Source organism: Crinia signifera, chromosome 1 (genome assembly GCF_055691185.1).
Source record: "Crinia signifera chromosome 1, ASM5569118v1, whole genome shotgun sequence".
Taxonomy (NCBI): Eukaryota; Metazoa; Chordata; class Amphibia; order Anura; family Myobatrachidae; genus Crinia; species Crinia signifera.
In genome coordinates, this window is record NC_139217.1 from 427,494,392 (window position 1) to 427,514,604 (window position 20,213).

Consider the following 20,213-nt stretch of genomic DNA (forward strand, 5'->3'; position numbering starts at 1 on the left):
CTCGTAGCCAGGGGTTTCATGCTTGTAGCCAGGGTTTTTTTATTCATTTACAGTTTTTTTTTTTTTTTTGTTTCCAGTGGGTTACATACTCATTAACAGTAGGTTACATACTCATTACCAGTGGCTTACATGCTCGTTACCAGTGGGTTACATGCTCATTGCCAGGGAGTTACATGCTCATTTTAAGCAAGTTACATGCTCCTTGATAGGAAGTTGCCTGTCCATTGCAAGGGGTTACGTGCTTGTTTCCAGGGGTTATATGCTCATTGACAGGGGCCATATATATATATTACATGTGCGCCAGCAGCGCCGGCTCCCCCAAGCTTGGGCTGCAGTACCATTGTTACGCTACTGAGTATAGAAAATCTCTCTCTCTCTCTCTCACTGGAGTAGTTGCTTAAGCCAACCAGTCAGCTTTTTTCATTTCAGTAGTAAATACATTGCAGGCATTCAATGTATTTCTGACAGTCGGAAATATTGGCACAGACCTATTCAATAAGGCCATTCTCAGCCGCATTGATCCCATGCAGATTCAACTTTTTTAAAAGTTGAATCTGCGTTGTCAAAAACGGACGCTAGATTGCCAAATCCGTGGCTGTTTTCTTCAATCTGTGGAAGTTTCCGCTGATCCACCGGCTTTCCGACTGTCAAAATTGTTTCCGACAGTCTGAATATTGAATACCGACGGTCAAATTGGCCGTTAAAATACACCTCTTTGCCTCCATCCAAGTCTTAATATGAATGCCCCCCCCCCCCCCCTTCTCTGTTTATCCCAAGTAATATAGTTTTTAAAGTTGGTACACGATTAAAATTGATTTGCAAACGTGACCAAAAATATTTGTTCTTTTACTAATCACACACAATATACTAAGATGCAATGACACAGAATGTGATAACTGTTCATTACCGGGGGGAATTTACTAAGACGGGACTTCTGTTTCACATGGGATGTTGCTATGGGCAAACAATCAGAAATCTATTTATTTATTTAGCACTTTCTAGAAGATAGTAGATAGTATCTGATTGGTTGCCCATGGCAACATCCCATATGAAATAGAACATCTTAGTAAACGTCCCCCTACATACAGTATATACTGTACTGTCCATCCTCTTACGCTACTGTATGTTAATTTAATGTTCTCTTTCCATTCATAAAATGATATTTTATATAGACCAGACATTTAAATGGTTCACAAATAAATTGTTTGGCATTGGTAGGACTTGGTGTTCTAACATCTTGTCATATACAGTACACACAATTTTTTTTTTTTTCAGACAGGGTAACCCATGGTTACTGAGATCCTATCAATCACAGGACCATGTTCCTTCCCCTTCAATTTTCTATATAAAGGGGTCTGTCTAGGAAACCCCTGTACAGTAGCTCCTCCTAGTAATAACACAGACGAGAAGGGATTGCAGCAAACACACGGAGAGAAGAGAGCAACCTGCAGTATGAGCCAAGCATCCAGACTTCAGTGGCACACTCTGCTCATCATCCTGGGAGCCCTCAGGGGACAGTGCAGGTACATACAGGTGAGATCACGCCTCTCCTCAATGCCATCCGTCACAGGTGATGTAGTGCAGGGATTGTCAGCAGAAACTTCCTCACTTATGGGAAAGTGGTGTATTACTGCCTACATACACAGACAGACAGCCAGCATCTAAATGCCCAAAGGATTTCTAATGCAAGAACTAAAGAAACTTTATTTCCTTACAAGCAAAACTTTTACCATTTGCATGAACTGTATTCTATCTTTTTATTGTGTCACTGTAGGTGAGAGATGCCGCAGAAGACGCCCTTGTTCTTTTGAATACAGACATAAAAAGAGAATTATCTCAAGAACAGATATATAGGAGGCCACTCAGTAAGTATTAGGGTCCATAAAAGCTGTTGGGTTTTTTTTTTGTGGGGGGGGGGGGGGGGGCAAGAACATTCAATAAATCATGCAAGACAGTTAACCCTTTGAGTGCCCGCGTTGCCGTGAGCGATGTGCGATATATTCAGTAAAATGGCCTTAGTTTTAGTAGAGGAATATGCATCACTGTATTTATTTTGCTGAACTCAATTCATTTAAGTTTAGTTAAATATTGCGCTAAAACAAGAACAGGCGCTGTGAGCGACGCTGCCATTTTGAACAGATATTTTGCACATCAACGTTGGCACGCAAAGGGTTAATAGAGATAGATCAATATTTTTTTTCTTGATATAATCAATCATAGTAATTATAATAGTCACAGATATTTTCCCACTTTTTTAGTCTGATACACTAGATCATCACAGCATTCAAATGGATTTGTTTTGTAGTTTTACCAACAAATTGTCGCAAATGGGAAAATATTTGAAACCTCACTTTAAAATATTAACACTATTTAGGCACTGGTAAAACTTGCTTAATGCACATTTGTACTGCGGACATCTCCCATGCACTGGCATACATTGGGGAAGTAAGTTATAGAGACTATTACATATATAAACACAATTTCATAGATATTAATAATGAAATAATACATGCTTTTAATAACCTAATAAATGAATACAGGTATGTCTCCCAGTTGGGATGAATTTACTTATGTAATAATACATGGATGTATTTGCCATTTCTCCACCAGGATGCATTGACATGTTAAGCATTGACGGACAGTTCACATTTAAAGCGGAGCACCCTCAGCTGCACTGCGCTCTGTTCCTTATTGGAGACCCAGAGGAGTTCATCACTATTGAGTATAACTTTGTAAATATAGACTGCATTGGAGGAGACATTCTAAAGGTAGGTTTACATTATAGGAGTCAGTCTCTATACAATGTACACAATATAACAGAATTGTGGCTCTCTGCTGCAGAACATCAGCACCATGCTTGCCCTTTCAACCGGTGTCTAGCAAGGCATGCTGGGATTTGTAGTTCTACATGTTTGCCAGGGGATATATATATCTATATATATATAGATATATATATATAGATATAGATAGATAGATATCTATCTATCTATATCTATATATCTATATATATATAGATATATAGATAGATATATATAGATATCTGTATGTATTATGGGTCTTAGGGTCGGATCATAGGTCAACATTGTCTAGATAGACAGTCAATAACCTGACGCCAAAAGGTCAACATTGACACATGTTCGACATGCAATAGTTGACGTGTATTTTTTCATTATTATTATTTTTTTTTTACTTTAACATCCACATGCTCAGTTGTCAATATTGACACCATAAAAATTTGAAAAACCCATGTCAACTTTTTTCTGTGTTGACCATTTCCATGTTGACATTTTGTTTGTGTCATTCTGCACATGTCGAGCTTGTGCATGCCGTCCTTTTGACACTGCCGACCTTGTGCAGGTCAACCTTTTGGTGATTTGGTGTTGATCTATTGATTTTCTAACTAGATACTGTCAACACTTTAATTGAACTGTATTATGTGTACATTATATATATATATATATATATATATATATATATATATATATATATATATAAAAAGACCAAAAAGACACACTCTCCAGACTGTTTGATGCAAAATAAAAAGCTGTGTATTTGTATTCACATAGACATCAAATGTAAAAAGAAGGGTACTCAACGTTAGCGTTTCAGTCCATAAAGGACCTTCCTCAGGAGTTAGGCAACAAGGGCATCCATTTGGGGTGAAGCACAGCGTGGACCACACAGCAGGTTCCTACAGCGTGAAACGCTAACGTTGAGTACCCTTCTTTTTACATTTGATGTCTATGTGAATACAAATACACAGCTTTTTATTTTGCATCAAACAGTCTGGAGAGTGAGTCTTTTTGGTCTTTATATACATGGACTTTGTTTCTTGTAAGGAAAGTTCTGGACGTCACCCCAGCGGTTGAATATTTTTTGTATGGAGTGCGATCTTATTGCATATATATATATATATATATATATATATATATGTACTGTATAGTGTGTCATTATTTTGCATTTCATTGTTTATCTACATGTTTGTAATTATAAAATACAAAATAACCTTAAGAAATTGCTTGAGGGACACATTGCTCTGTTCCTGGACTTCCCTGGTAATGTAGGATTGCCATTACCTGTGGTGAGCTAGGTAATTGATAAGAAAGGTGTTTCACCACAGGTGATGGCAATCATACATTACCAGGGAAGTCCAGGAACAGAGCATTGTTTCCACCCGGAGAGTGTCAGGTAGGCAACCCTGGGCTATACTCAGGGGCGGATTTAGGGAGGAGGGCGCCCCTAGGCACAAAAATAATGTTTACTAAGTTGGACAGTTTATAGGGGCAGTATCTGCATGTCCTATCCATTTACACTCTATTTAAGATGGAATATAGTACAGTACAGTGGATATTTTGCAGTTATTGGTACATTTTGGGCTGACAGTACTATCACAGGCATCCAAGTGCCGCCCCCAAACATGTGCCGCCCCTAGGCCGGTGCCTCACGTGCCTAATGGGAAATTCGGCTCTGGCTATACTGTCAATTGGACTGTCATGGTGCTTTGAGCATACCTCCCAACATGACCCTCTCCAGGAGGGACACAATGCTCTGTTTCTGGACTTCCATCTGAATAAATAACTGCCATTACCTGTGTTGAAAAACACAGTTATCAATTACCCTGTTGGGCACAGGTGATGGCAATCATACATTCAGAGGAAAGTCCAGAAAAAGAGCATTGTGTCCCTCCTGGAGGGGGTCATGTTGGGAGGTATGCTTTGAGAGCTGAGTTTGGTAACGATGAAATGGGACTGCATGTGTTAATAATATACGTTTAACCCTTTGAGCGCCAAGTGAATTTGTCAAAATGGATGGGAAAATTGCCAAGCGAACACTTTTAATCATCATAATAACCTGTAATGTTACCTTGTATAGGAAATCTAATCTTTTTTTAAACAACATTTTTATTTGAATTTATATAACAAATGTGAGCGGCGCTGACATTTTTAGTGGATTTTTTGTGCATCTCTCACATGATGTTGACACTCAAAGGGTTACAATATAACTATCAGACGTTTGTTATCTGGAGCAATTGTTCTCAACCTCGGTCCTTAAGTACCCCCAACAGTGCATGGTTTCCAGGTCACCTGGCAGGTGCACATGTCCACTCATTATTCAGTGACACATTTTAAAAGATCTACAGGTGGAGGTAATTATTTCATTTGTGGTTCTGTTTGGAGACGTGGGAAACGTGCACTGTTGGGGGTCCTTGAGGACAGAGATTGAAAACCACTGATGTAGAGCTGGATATTTCAGCTATGGTTTCTATTTATTTTAAATGGAATCCACTGTATATAATGCAAGATTTAGATTCTTCTTGCGGCATCTCCCATGTGTATGTCGTATTTAATGCAATTGGCAATGTTACAGTAGAGCCTCCCTGTAGACAGAATTTTTATTTTTTCGACTGTATTGCTTTGAGTGCAGATATAAAGATCTCTGCTTGCACTGACTCCAGAACATAATGCTGAGCAAAAAGTATCCAGTTGTGAGACTTTAGGTAGAGTCTGAACTTGTGCCTTGTTATATGCAATTGGCAGGGTACACGATACTGGGAACCGAGTAAGTAATGTGAGCAGTGGCGTAACTATTAAATTTCCGCCCCCCTGCTGCAAGATCGGGCAGCGCCCCCCACATTTGGGTTAACAACCCCCCCTTCAACCCCTAGTGTTAACAACCCCCCTCCCCCGTGCCCTCCCCGTGCACAGTACCTCCTGCCGCGGCCGGCGCTTATGTCAGGTCCCGGCTCTCCCGGCTCCTGCAGCATATAAAAAGTGACTCTCAGAAAATGGCTGCCCCCATAAATGCAGACAGTTTTTGAGGATGCTAGAGTAGGCGGCGGCCTCCTCTAGCAACCTTAAAAACGGTCTGCTGTATGGGGGGACCCATTTTCTGAGAGTCACTTTTTATATGCTGCAGGAGTCAGGACCTGACAGAAGCGCCGGCCGCGGCAGGAGGTACTGTGCACGGGGAGGGAGCGGGGTACTGGCCGGCAGCAGGGGCAGATGGCAGCCGGTAACTATAGCCCCGCAGACCCCCCCCCCGCACCCACACCTTCTCAGCGCCTCCCCACCACCGCGGGGGCTGTGGGGCTATAGTCACGCCACTGAATTTGAGGAATAATTACTTTTTCTACTTCACCACATCCTGTCCATATAGTGGCCTTTGAGTAGTTGAAAACAAAGTGCAGGGTTTTTTTTCTAGGACAGAGGGTCCCAATCACGGTTCTCAGGGCATAGTCCATGTTTTTAGTATATCCATGCTAGGTTACAGGTGACTTAATAAGTACCCCAGTCAATTTGATTTAACCATCTGTACTGGGCCATTGATATTTTTATAACCTTAACCGTTAAGGTGTCTTTATTATTATTATTATTATTATTATAATTTTATTTATAAGGCGCCACAAGTGTTTCGCAGCGCCGTACAAAGGAACAATACAGGGAGACAAAGCTTGGCATAACATTGAATAAATAGCAAAAATACAGTACAAATAAAGAGCGCCACAGATCAATACACATTACAGCTTAAATGTAAGTAGTGAGGACTCAATCAACATACAACTAGAGGCTTGATGCCAATGATGGAGATGAGTATGCGGACAAAGATGGTCACTGAGTGTTGGAGTATAGGAGAGCTGTGAGTGAAATGTGAAGAGAAGAGGGCTTTGACAAAAGGAGGGAAGAGGGCCCTACTCAGAGGAGCTTACAATCTAGTAGGAAGGGGAGACAGACAGATTACAAGAGGTGCAAGCGAGTGGGTGGTGGTTAGATAGCAGGATGTAAACAGGCAAGGGGTCGGAGAACCAGCTGGTTCATGCAGTGGAAGGGTATGCTTTGATGAGTAGGTGAGTTTTCAGTGCCCGTTTGAAGCTTTGCAAGGTCGGGGAGAGTCTAATGGAGCGAGGGAGTGCGTTCCACTGAAGGGGTGCAGCACGGGCAAAGTCCTGTACTCTAGCATGGGAAGCAGTGATCAGGGTGGAGGAGAGACGACAGTTGTCAGCCGACCGTAGAGGGCGGGAGGGTGTATGAATGGAGATGAGGTTAGAGATATATGGAGCAATGGAATTAGAGATGGCCCTGTATGTGAGTGTGAGGTGTTTGAAGAGGATTCTGTAGGGGAATGGAAGCCAGTGCAGATTTTGTTGAAGGGGAGTGGCAGAATTAGAGCGGCGGGAGAGGAAGATAAGCCTGGCTGCAGCATTGAGGACAGATTGGAGAGGAGCCAGTTGGGATTGAGCGAGGCCGGTGAGGAGAACATTGCAGTAGTCGAGCCGTGAGATGACCAATGAGTGGATGATCAGCTTAGTTGCACTCTGAGAAAGGGCCTGATGCAGTGGCGTAACTATAGCACCGCAGCCCCCGCGGTCGCGGGGGGCGCTGTGCATATGGGGGTGCCGGGGGGCTGCGGTGCTATAGCAATCCCCCCGCCCCCCATCCCCCGCATGCTTACCTGTCCGCCCGTCCCGGGTCCCCTCCTGGCTTCAATCAATGCTATGGAGACGGAGCACGATAAAATGGCCGCCCCATAAAGCAGACCGTTCTCTGAAACGGTCTGCGGTATGGGGGCGGCCATTTTATCGTGGTCCATCTGCATAGAATTTATTGAAGCCAGGAGGGGAGCCAGGACGCGCGGACAGGTAAGCATGCGGCAATGGGGGGAGGGGGCAAAGGGGGCACGGGGGGGCAGGCACGGTGGGCCGGCCGGACGGGCGGGCAGGGGGGCGCCCCCCCATTAATGGCGGAGGGCGCCCCAAACAAAGCTACGCCGCTGGCCTGATGCGAGCAATGTTGCGTAACTGGAACCGGCAAGAATGGGCCAGGGCTTGGATGTGGGGTGCAAAGGAGAGGGAGGAGTCAAGAGTGACACCCAGGCAGCGGAGTTGGGGAACGGGGGAGATGATGGTGTTGTTAACAGTGATAGAGATATTAGTAGGGGGCATAGCTCTAGGTGGGGGAAAGATAATAAGTTCGGTTAAATCCGTGTGTTGGGGAACCACTGTTCTAGGAGTTTCCACTTCAAATATGGTACAGTTTTCATAGAAATTGGTTCCGTAATTTTTGTGTCAACTTGTTACAAACAGACAGACATAAAATGCATACTGATTTAGGGTACACACCATAACAATCATGATCGTGAGAAGATTGTAAGATGAAAGTACAATGGTCGCACAATCTGTTGGAGCACACGATATGCATATGATCAGATCACGATCTGTACCCAGTTGAATGGATCTTTTACAAATCCTGACTGCAGCAGATAGGCTCTCCAAAATGACCAAACGACCAGCGGGGACATGCATCGAATAGGAATCGAATCTAAAATATGGCAAAACATGCCCAATTTATATGCAGTCGGTTGAAATTGCATCGAAATGACGGGATTGAGGCCACATCATTCTGGTGTGTACCCAGCATTACTTATTTTTTAAAAACCTGGAGAGGAGAAGCATCAGGGCACTTTGGGGAGACCAGACTGTGACACCATTAAGCCCCACCCACATCACTGCAAATCATGATTTGTGTGTCTATGTTGAAGGGAAGGGGCTAATAACTCAAATTAGCATCATTCAGCCACACCCCCTCTATACAAAACCGCAATTTCATCAACTGTCCCCCCATACTGCCTGTATTGATCTTCAGGAGTGTAGGGGACTAGCCACAAAAATTAGGAGAACTCCGCAATTTCTGAGAGAGTAGCTGTCTAGCTCATCTGCACATGGTGCTGACAGTTAAAAGCAAGGGTGATAAGGAGAGATAAACATCCAGTCAATCAGCTCCTTACTGACTTTTTTCAAACACAGCCTGTAACATGGCAGTTAACAGGTGATTGGCTGGACGTTTATCTCTCCTTATCACCCTTGGATTTATCTCTTGTTAAAGCTTAACACATCTGCCCCTATAATTCCTTCAGTGACCACCTTGTATTTTCTATTTAATTAATCCACTGTAAAAATGCGTACCCAATATGCTATATTTGTTAATTATATGCACTATAATTATATAATAATGATATTATCATGCATATTGGATATGCACTATATGATGAATGTTGCATGCTCCCATGAGTCCTTAATTACCCCTTTATCGTCTGTACATGCAGTCAAATTCTGACTATCTCGACAGTGACAGCATGCTCTTGGCAGGGACATGTGGTGAGGTAAATGACTGAGGCGTCCCTGGCAAGTACTAGAGCCAGATTTGCACACAATATATGAGCCCAGGGGTACATGTGGGCATTATACACATGTGCAGTAGTATATATGCTGGAGATTCGCTGAGTTTTGATAAGAGATGTGCAGAACAGGTAGCCAGGTGAGGCACTGCCTCACCTGCCATAGGGGGGGATGCTCTAACATTCGCGCCCCCTTACCGCCACCCATTGCCGGCTACCGCTAACATAATTATCGCATATGCACAGCTCTGTGCTGCCCGTACACATGTGAGGGGGGGGGTCGGTGCGGGGCAGCGGTGGGTCGGTGCCGGGCAGCGGTGGGTCGTGCGGGGCAGCGGTTGGTCGGTGCGGGCGGTGGTGGGTCGTGGTAGAAGCCCATAGGCTTCTATGGGGCATCGCCAGATTTTTCTGGCGATGCCCCCCCCCCCCCACCCCCGTCGCGATAACCCGGCGGGGGATGCTTAGAGCATCCCAAAATGCGGTAAAGACCCCGATAACGGGGTTTTTACCGCATTTTTAGTTTAGAGAATCTCCCCCATAGACTTTTTACTCCAGAGATTTGACTATAAAAATGATTAGAATAACAAAAATATTGGTACTTGTTTCCTAGCACGGTGCCCATCACATCGTATACCATAAGCCTAAATATGGTATACGATGTGATGCGACGCGATATTGTACAATAAAAAATCGTATCGCATCTTATGCCATACAATGGCATACAATGCGATGGTATTCGATTTTTTATTGTACAAGCACCCTGATGGGTCCTTACAATGTTAAATGGCCCCCCACTATCAACGCCAACCCGAAGCGTGGCGAGCGCAGCAGTACCCATTAGGGTGCTTATACAACTAAAAATTGTGTCGAATCGCATGCGGCTATATGGCATGCGATGCGATGCATAAGATGCCATAAGATATAAATCGTGGGCGCCGTGCTAGGAAACAAGTACCAAAATATTCTTTGTATTTTTGACATACTTTATAAAATCAAAATTTTGGCGTAAACATTAGTATTACAGGAAAGGCTTTGCCTCACCTGCCTCACCCCACCACACGCCACTGGCTCTTGGATGCAGTCTCTGAATGATATTGTTAAAAATATTGTTCAGTGTGTTTGCACTATGGGGGTAATTGAGACCGGATTACACGGCCAGGGCAGCCGAGAGGGGGGGGGGGCAGCAGGTACTGATTACCCGGACCCGGGCTTGCTGGAGGGGCCCCTGGTCTGACCCCCCCTCTTCCCCCTCTGTCCCTCCTGGGCAGCAGCACACACCTCTACAGCATGTGCTGTGCTGACAGCAGGCTCAGCATGAGCATCTCACTGATAGCGTGAGAGCTCATGCTGAGCCTGCTGTCAGCAGAGTACTTGATGTAGGTGTGTGCTGCTGAGTTGAGAGTTTTTTTATTACCCCCTCTTAACATTTTGGGGGTGTGGCCTAAGCGTGCAGGTGGCCACCCCCACATTAGGCCACGCCCCAACATTTTACCAGGGCCCGGGCATATCTCTTGGCTGCCCTGCACAGGGCTGCATATCTGCGCGGCTGCCAATTATTGGTACATTGCACATGCATACGGCCCGTAGTATGCATGCTCGCGGCCATCCTGCTACTTTTTTTGATAGCTGGCCGTACACAAGGTGATTGACAGGAAATAGGCATTTGGGGGTGGTAATTGGCCGTTACATGGGAGTGCCAGAATACACACAAATAAAATTAGAGGGATAAAATTACCCTTGAAAACTAAAAGTTATATATACTGTAACTGGGCATTGGCCATTTGTATTTTAAGTACTTTTTCTTTTCTATTTTCACTTACTATATTTTAATATTTCACCAATTTTATCTGTGATCAATAAAAGTTATATTTTATTAATATTGTAAGAATTTCTGTGCAGCCAAATGACTGCTTCCTGTTCATGTATCGGTGTTTTGGTTGTTAATGAAGCAGTGGGTAGCACTCCATATGGAAATATAAAGCATTATTCCTCATCTACATTGCATTGTGGAGATAAGCAAGTCTGTTGTAAACATAACTGGAGACTGGTGCGGGAATCATCTATATGTTTGCGTGACAGAAAAACTGCTGTGTCCAGGTAAATGCATTATAGGGGAAGGTATGTGATGTCACCAACAGGCCGGATATGCCTTTTACCATCGCACCGCTAAGACTCTGGCTACTCAGTGCTTGCGATGACTGGTGCCCAGTGTCATAGTCATTAGATGGCGAGGGGCTTACGCATGGTTTTGAACATATTTGCACGACTGCTAATAGTTTTGCAACCATATACATCTATTCGCACAGAGAATGCATTTATTCGCAATGCGGAATTTCACTCTAATAGGGAGACGTCTACTAAACACTGCAAATTTGCGGCCACGTGATAAGGACTGTAAGTCGCTTTGGTTAAGTCTCTATGAGCTTGCCACATCCTGCCACTGGGATTTTTGCCCATTCCTCAAGGCAAAACTGCTCCGGCTCTTTCATGTTGGATGGTTTACGCTTGTGAACAGCAATCTTCAAGCCTGTCCACAGATTCTCAATTGGATTGAAATCTGGGCTTTGACTAGACCATTCCAAGTTGCGCTGACTCCTTTCTTCTGTCTCCCTTCCTCTCAGGTCAGCTAGTTCAGACTGGAGTAAGGGACAGTCTGTAAACTATTTGCCACTTTACAAGTATATTCAAACACTGTTGATTACACTTGTATAGTGGCAAGTAGTTTGCCGACTGTAGCTTACTACCAGCGTGACTCCTGAGACTTGGCTGAAAAAGTAGCACCAGCCAGCCAGGGTGCAGAGCAGCGACCTGATCTGAGGGGAAGCAGAGCCCGGGCCAGCAAAAAAACTCCTCAACTGGGTGCAGTGCATGGAGCGGCCGGCATGGGAGGCCCTTAACTGGTGGCGATCGTTGCTGGCCAGGAGGGACTTCTGCTAGTGCTGCCGGACGTACTGCATGTCCCCATGCGCAGAGTGCTTCCACCAGAGCAAGCATGCTGGAAGAAACTACAACATGTTCAGCAGCCATGCTGGGAGGTGTGCAACTACGGAACCGGCAGTGTCATATTTGAAAGTAGGTGACTGTGGCCTTCAACTGCTGGAATGTTGACACAACTGAGCTGCAGGGTGAACTCCGGACCCTGCTACTGAGCTTGTGGCTGCAATCCAATATACTTAACATTACTGTAATAATGTAGCGCTTACCATGCAGATAAGGGTGAATGCATGCATGCAAAGTTATTGTTTTATGCTTTTGTGATTTGTGATTTATGTTTTGTGTATTGTTTATTAAATTATTTTAGTGTACAGAAGGCGCCCACTGGTTTTCCTTTTTGTAAAGGCTGAATGTGAGCAGCAGGGACTTCTCAGGGGGTCACCTACTATCTCTCTGTCACCCCTGCCTCTGTAGTCGCCCACAGTCATCCTGTCACCATTGTCTCTATTGTCACCCACTGCCTCCCTGTCACCCCTGACTCTTTATTCACCTATTGTCTCCCTGTCACCCCTGCCTCTATAGTCACCTATTGTCTCCCTGTCACCCTGCCTCTGTAGTCGCCCAAGTCCTCCTGTCCCCACTGCCTCTATAGTCACCTATGGTCTCCCTGTCAACCCTGCCTCCATATTCACCTATTGTCTCCCTGTCACCCCTGCCTCTATAGTCATCTATTGTCTCCCTGTAACCACTGCCTCTATAGTCACCCACTGCCTCCCTGTCAACCCTGCCTCTATAGTCACCTATTGTCTCCGTCACCACTGCCTCTATGGTCACCTATTGTCTCCCTGTCACCCCTGCCTCTATAGTCACCTATTGTCTCCCTGTCACCACTGCCTCTATAGTCACCTATTGTCTCCCTGACACCCCTGCCTCTATAGTCACCTATTACCTCCCTGTCACCCCTGCCTCTATAGTCACCTATTGTCTCCCTGTCACCCCTGCCTCTATAGTCATCTATTGTCTCCCTGTCACCACTGCCTTTATTGTCACCCACTATCTGCCTGTCACCCTGCCTCTGTAGTTGCCCACAGTCCTCCTGTCACCCCTGCCTCCAGAGTCACCCACTGCCTCCCTGTCAACCCTGCCTCTATAGTCACCCATTGTCTCCCTGTCACCACTGCCTCTATAGTCACCTATTGTCTCCCCGTCACCCCTGCCTCTATAGTCATCTATTGTCTCCCTGTCACCCCTGCCACTATAGTCACCTACTGTCTCCCTGTCACCCCTGCCTCTATAGTCACCTATTGTCTCCCTGACACGCCTGCCTCTATAGTCACCTATTGTCTCCCCGTCACCCCTGCCTCTATAGTCATCTATTGTCTCCCTGTCACCCCTGCCTCTATAGTCATCTATTGTCTCCCTGTCACCCCTGCCTCTTTAGTCACCTACTGTCTCCCTGACACCCCTGCCTCTATAGTCACCTATTGTCTCCCTGACACGCCTGCCTCTATAGTCACCTACTGTCTCCCTGTCACCCCTGCCTCTATAGTCACCTACTGTCTCCCTGTCACCCCTGCCTCTATAGTCACCTATTGTCTCCCTGACACGCCTGCCTCTATAGTCACCTATTGTCTCCCTGTCACCCCTGCCTCTATAGTCATCTATTGTCTCCCTGCCACAACTGCCTTTATTGTCCAGAGTCACCCACTGCCTCCCTGTCAACCCTGCCTCTATATTCATCTATTGTCTCCCTGTCACCCCTGTCTCTATAGTCACCTATTGTCTCCCTGACACCCCTGTCTCTATAGTCACCTCTTGTCTCCCTGACACCCCTGTCTCTATAGTCACCTCTTGTCTCCCTGATATCCCTGTCTCTATAGTCACACACAGCCATCCTGTCAGCACTGCCTCTATTATCACCCATTGCCTCCCTGTCAACCCTGCCTCTATAGTCACCTATTGTCTCCCTGTCACCCCTGCCTCTATTATCACCCATTGCCTCCCTGTCACCTCTGCCTCTATAGTCACCTATTGTCTCCCTGTCACCACTGCCTCTATAGTCACCTATTGTCTCCCTGTCACCCCTGCCTCTATAGTCACCTTTTGTCTCCCTGATATCCCTGTCTCTATAGTCACCCACAGCCATCCTGTCAGCACTGCCTCTATTATCACCCATTGCCTCCCTGTCAACCCTGCCTCTATAGTCACCTACTGTATTGTCTCCCTGTCACCCCTGCCTCTATTATCACCCATTGCCTCCCTGTCACCTCTGCCTCTATAGTCACCTATTGTCTCCCTGTCACCACTGCCTCTATAGTCACCTATTGTCTCCCTGTCACCCCTGCCTCTATAATCACCTATTGTCTCCCTGTCACCCCTGCCTTTATTGTCACCCACTATCTGCCTGTCACCCTGCCTCTGTAGTTGCCCACAGTCCTCCTGTCACCCCTGCCTCTATAGTCACCCACTGCCTCCCTGTCACCCCTGCCTCTATAGTCACTTATTGTCTCCCTGTCACCCCTGCCTCTATAGTCACCTATTGTCTCCCTGTCACCACTGCCTCTATAGTCACCTATTGTCTCCCTGTCACCCCTGCCTCTATAGTCACCTTTTGTCTCCCTGTCACCCCTGCCTCTATAGTCACCTTTTGTCTCCCTGTCACCCCTGCCTCTATAGTCACCTATTGTATCCCTGATATCCCTGCCTCTATAGTCATCAATTGTCTAACTGTCACCCCTGCCTCTATAGTCATCAATTGTCTAACTGTCACCCCTGCCTCTATGGTCATCAATTGTCTAACTGTCACCCTGCCTCTATAGTCATCTATTGTCTCCGTCACCCCTGTCTCTATAGTCACCTCTTGTCTCCCTGATATCCCTGTCTCTATAGTCACCCACAGCCATCCTGTCAGCACTGCCTTTATTATCACCCATTGCTTCCCTGTCACCCCTGCCTCTATGTCACCTATCATCTCCCTGTCACCCCTGCCTCTATAGTCACCTATTATCTCCCTGTCACCCCTGCCTCTATAGTCATCTATTGTCTCCCTGTCACCACTGCCTTTATTGTCACCCACTGTCTGCCTGTCACCCTGCCTCTGTAGTTGCCCACAGTCCTCCTGTCACCCCTGCCTCTAGAGTCACCCACTGCCTCCCTGTCAACCCTGCCTCTATAGTCACCTATTGTCTCCCTGACACCCCTGCCTCTATAGTCACCTATTGTCTCCCTGTCACCCCTGCCTCTATAGTCACCTATTGTCTCCCTGTCACCCCTGCCTCTATAGTCATCTATTGTCTCCCTGTCACCCCTGTCTCTATAGTCACCTCTTGTCTCCCTGATATCCCTGTCTCTATAGTCACCCACAGCCATCCTGTCAGCACTGCCTCTATTATCACCCATTGCCTCCCTGTCAACCCTGCCTCTATAGTCACCTATTGTCTCCCTGTCACCACTGCCTCTATAGTCACCTATTGTCTCCCTGTCACCCCTGCCTCTATAATCACCTATTGTCTCCCAGTCACCCCTGCCTTTATTGTCACCCACTATCTGCCTGTCACCCTGCCTCTGTAGTTGCCCACAGTCCTCCTGTCACCCCTGCCTCTATAGTCACCCACTGCCTCCCTGTCAACCCTGCATCTATAGTCACCTATTGTCTCCCTGTCACCCCTGCCTCTATAGTCACCCACTGCCTCCCTGTCAACCCTGCACCTATAGTCACCTATTGTCTCCCTGTCACCACTGCCTCTATAGTCACCTATTGTCTCCCTGTCACCCCTGCCTCTATAGTCACCTATGGTCTCCCTGACACCCCTGCCTCTATAGTCACCTATTGTCTCCCTGTCACCCCTGCCTCTAGAGTCACCTACTGTCTCCCTGTCACCCCTGTCTCTATAGTCACCTATTGTCTCCCTGTCACCCCTGCCTCTATAGTCATCTATTGTCTCCCTGTCACCCCTGCCTCTATAGTCACCTATTGTCTCCCTGTCACCACTGCCTCTATAGTCATCTATTGTCTCCCTGTCACCCCTGCCTCTATAGTCACCTATTGTCTCCCTGTCACCACTGCCTCTATAGTCACCATAGGCGAATCTAGGGGGTGGTCCGAGGGTGCACCGGACCACCCATTAGCCCATTTTGTAGCTAATGGACGGGGCTTTCCAACGAGCCCAGCCCCGTGTCTCTAGCCCCCCTGGGAACCGGAGATACTGCCAGGCAAAGCTGGAATGTTTTCCCTATAGGATAACATGGGACCCGCTAATTCCGACCAAAATCATTCGAAGCCAACTCAAAAGTTCTTCAATATGATACTGGTCTCATGTAAATGGGTCAGTTGGTTCTGAAGATATAGCTGGTTGGTTAAAGGGGGGGGGGGGGGGTAGGGAGAGGGGAGTGGCTGTCTCTCCCCCTCACACCAGAAAATGCAGGGACTTGGCTGGTTTATAAGGGGTCAGCCTGGGAATATCCCTGCATGATCCTGGGACCATATTCCCGGGTAAATCCCTGCATTTTCTGTTGTGAAAGGGGTATTATTTCAAACAGCCGTGACCTGCAGTGCTCTGAATACAGCCAGGCAGCCCCCTGCTCTCTGCCCACCTGTCAATGACAGTCACCCCTGCAGCTTCCGCTCCAATTCTTCTCCCCGCTTTCACCTCAGCCCGCCCCCCCCCCCCCCCCCCTTTAATCATGTGGTGCCGGTGCCAGCGCCCGGCGTGCTCCACCGATGTCACACACAACAACAGCGCGCACAATATTTCAAATGTCCACTCGGCTAGAGGGGACACAAGGAGGGGAGTGGGAGCGTGCTTTGCGCTGCGCTCTGCTCCTCTCCCAATAGAAGCAGCTGCACCGCTCTCCATCTCTCCCTGCAGCAGCAGCGAAGGCTCATATAAAAATTTACAGTAAGCGGCACTTTTGGGGGCACTGCTTAAGGGACGCTACAAGTGGCGGTATGTGGGGGCATTACGCATAATGTGTGGCTTAATGTGTAAGGGGCATTACGGTGTGCAGCATCATGTGTAAGGGGCATTATGTGTGCAGCATCATGTGTAAGGGGCATTATGTGTGCAGCATCATGTGTAAGGGACATTATGTGTGCAGCATCATGTGTAATGGGTACTATGGTGCGCGGCATCATGTGTAATGGGTACTATAGTGTGCGGCATCATGTGTAATGGGTACTATTGTGCCATCAAGCAAGAACCCCCTTGCAAGGAGCACGTAGGTAAGCAGCACTTATGTGGCAAATATGTAATGGGCATTACGGTTTGTTATATAGTAAGTAATGGGCATCATGGTGTGTGGCCTTATGTGTAATGGGTATTACGGAGTTTGCTAAAATGTGTAATGGGCATTACTGTGTATGGTCTAAATTGTAATACCACACCCCTTTTTGTGATGCCACGCCTCCTTCACATGAGGCCACGCCCCTTTTCCACATGGCTGCGCAGCGCAAAGGTCCCCCTGCTATTATGTCTGGATCTGGGACCATCCATTACCATAATTCTTGATTCGCCTATGATAGTCACCTATTGTCTCCCTGTCACCCCTGCCTATATAGTCACCTATTGTCTCCCTGACACCCCTGCCTCTATAGTCACCTATTGTCTCCCTGTCACCCCTGCTTCTGTAGTCACCTATTGTCTTCCTGTCACCCCTGCCTCTATAGTCACCTATTGTCTCCCTGTCACCCCTGCCTCTATAGTCACCTATTGTCTCCCTGACACCCCTGCCTCTATAGTCACCTATTGTCTCCCTGACACCCCTGCCTCTATAGTCACCTATTGTCTCCCTGTCACCCCTGCCTCAATAGTCACCTATTGTCTCCCTGTCACCCCCGCCTCTATAGTCACCTATTGTCTCCCTGTCACCCTGCCTCTGTAGTCACCCAAGTCCTCCTGTCCCCACTGCCTCTATTGTCACCCAATTTCTCCCTGTCACCCTAGCCTCTATAGTTACCTATTGTCTCCCTGATATCCCTGTCTCTATAGTCGCCCACAGCCGTCCTGTCACCCCTGCCTCTATGTCACCCACTGTCTCCCTGTCACCCCTGCGTCTATAGTCACCCACTGTCTCCATGTCACCACTGTTTCTATGGTCACCTATTGTCTCCCTGTCACCCCTGCCTCTATGTCACCCACTGTCTCCCTGTCACCCCTACCTCTATGTCACCCACTGTCTCCGTGTCACCACTGCTTCTATGGTCACCCACTGTTATTCTGTCATGCAAACATTTTTAGAATTGATGTATGGGGGAGAACCGAAAACTTTTTTGGCAGGCGGGAGAAAAATTTCTAGTTACACCACTGAGAACAGGAACACGATCTGACCTAATAAAGAACTACACTCAATTCTAATCTCCATAACCATTAAATATTAGTTAATCCCTTAGGTTATATTTACAAATATAGTATCACTCGTGGGTACCTTCATGGAAACTTAAAGGGAAAATATAACCTATATATCAGTACACTTCATTTTAGATTGAAACATCTGGCACTGAAATGTTTCTCAGAGAATCTTGTGTATGTGAGGTGTAGGGATCTGGGGTGATGGTGAAATGCCCACAGTATATGTTAGTATTAAAACACCACCGTAAATGTCAACACATTTCTAATATTAAAATATACAAACAAAATGTGGGTTTAAACACAATCTTCAACAGCAGAAGAATTGTATATAAATGGCAGGTATTCAATGCGGCCGGCGAGGGGGTTAAACAGCGAGGATTGCAGAAAACCAGCGATCCTCGCTGTTTAACCCCCGCGTCGGCTGCTCACTCTATTCAATGTTCTGGGGAAATCCTCGCTGTCACAGGACCGCGAGAATTCCCAAAAACAGTGAGACCCGCGGCTAATGCAGAAAACTCGCTGTATTTAGCCGCGAGTCTCGCCGGTTCAGGAGCCGCATACGCCAATTCCCCCTCACTCAAAAAATGGAGCGAGGGGGAATTGGCATATGAGGGGGGGTGCGTTGAATACTGACAGGGTGAGTGGTGACAGCGAGCAGGAAGCTCCTGATTGGCCGCCTAGCGGCCAATAGAATCATTCAGTGGAGAGGCGCGGAAGATGCCAGAAGACCAGGACTACGGCGGATCAAGACGACAGATCTTCACAGGAGGACCTGAATGAGTTGGATTTCCTTCCACAGGTCCCCCATGGATTTCTTCGGACCCGGATGGACACCGACAGACGCCGCCGACATGGACATCGACATGGAGCCGAATGCCGACATGGATCCGGACCAGGACAAGGCACCGGACAAAGACCCAGGGACCTACCTACGGGCTCAAGATTGGTAAGTATCACTATGTATGGCCTTTGGATGTATTAACATTTTTATCTTTATTGTGTGTCAGTGTGTGTTTATTTCACTTTTTTTTACTGTGGAACTACAAGTGCCAGAGGGCCCTTTAATGCCCCGCAGGCTGGGACTTGTGGTTCTCCAAGTCCCCGCTTGCGGTCGGATCCCGGCGTTCAAAATCCCGACACCGGAATCCCGAACGCCGAAATCCCGACACTTTCTCCCCCCGTGGGTGTCCACGACACCCTCGGAGGGAGAATAAATTAGTGTGTCGAGCGTAGCGAGGCACCGGGCCCGCTGCGTGGCGAGCGCAGTGAGCCCGCAGGGGGGGGGGCGATCCACGTCCCCCCCTTGTCGGGATTTCGGCGTTCGGGATTCCGGCGTCGGGATTTTGAACGCCGGGATCCCGACCGCTGGCTTTTCATGCCGAATCCAATCAGAATACACTGGGGACAGCACCAGGCTTCAGCCTGGTCAGGTAAGTCCTGGAGGGGGGGGCTTTATTGAGGGGGTCCCCACTCCACCAGGGCCCCTGGCCAGGCTGACTGGTCGGTAGGGTGATGTTTTGGCCGTGGGACCTTATGTAATAAGTGTCCCCCGGCTGTGACATTACCTTGCTGGCTGGTTTGGCCTGGGGCTGGTTCTTAAAATACGGGGGACCCCTAGTCATTTTGTCCCTCGTATTTTGGGAACCAGCCCCGGACCTGGAGCCTGGGGCTGGTTTTAAAAAATCGGGGAAACCCTATTTGTCGGGTTTCCTGATTTTTTATTACCGGCCCCGGCTCTTTCAGGGGGACCCCACGCTATTT

The 20,213-nt window shown here is 47.2% G+C and overlaps 1 protein-coding gene across 1 annotated transcript in view; it reads left to right on the forward strand.

Moving 5' to 3' along the window:
• Nucleotides 1–1,368: 1,368 nt before the first annotated feature.
• CRHBP (corticotropin releasing hormone binding protein) overlaps nt 1,369–20,213 on the forward strand; it is a 33,456-nt gene continuing 14,611 nt past the window's right edge. Inside the window, exons 1-3 of the mRNA XM_083152053.1 lie at nt 1,369–1,533; nt 1,775–1,865; nt 2,611–2,768. Coding sequence (XP_083008179.1) covers nt 1,453–1,533; nt 1,775–1,865; nt 2,611–2,768 — 330 coding nt within the window. The 5' untranslated portion in view covers nt 1,369–1,452. The remainder of the gene's footprint in view (nt 1,534–1,774; nt 1,866–2,610; nt 2,769–20,213) is intronic.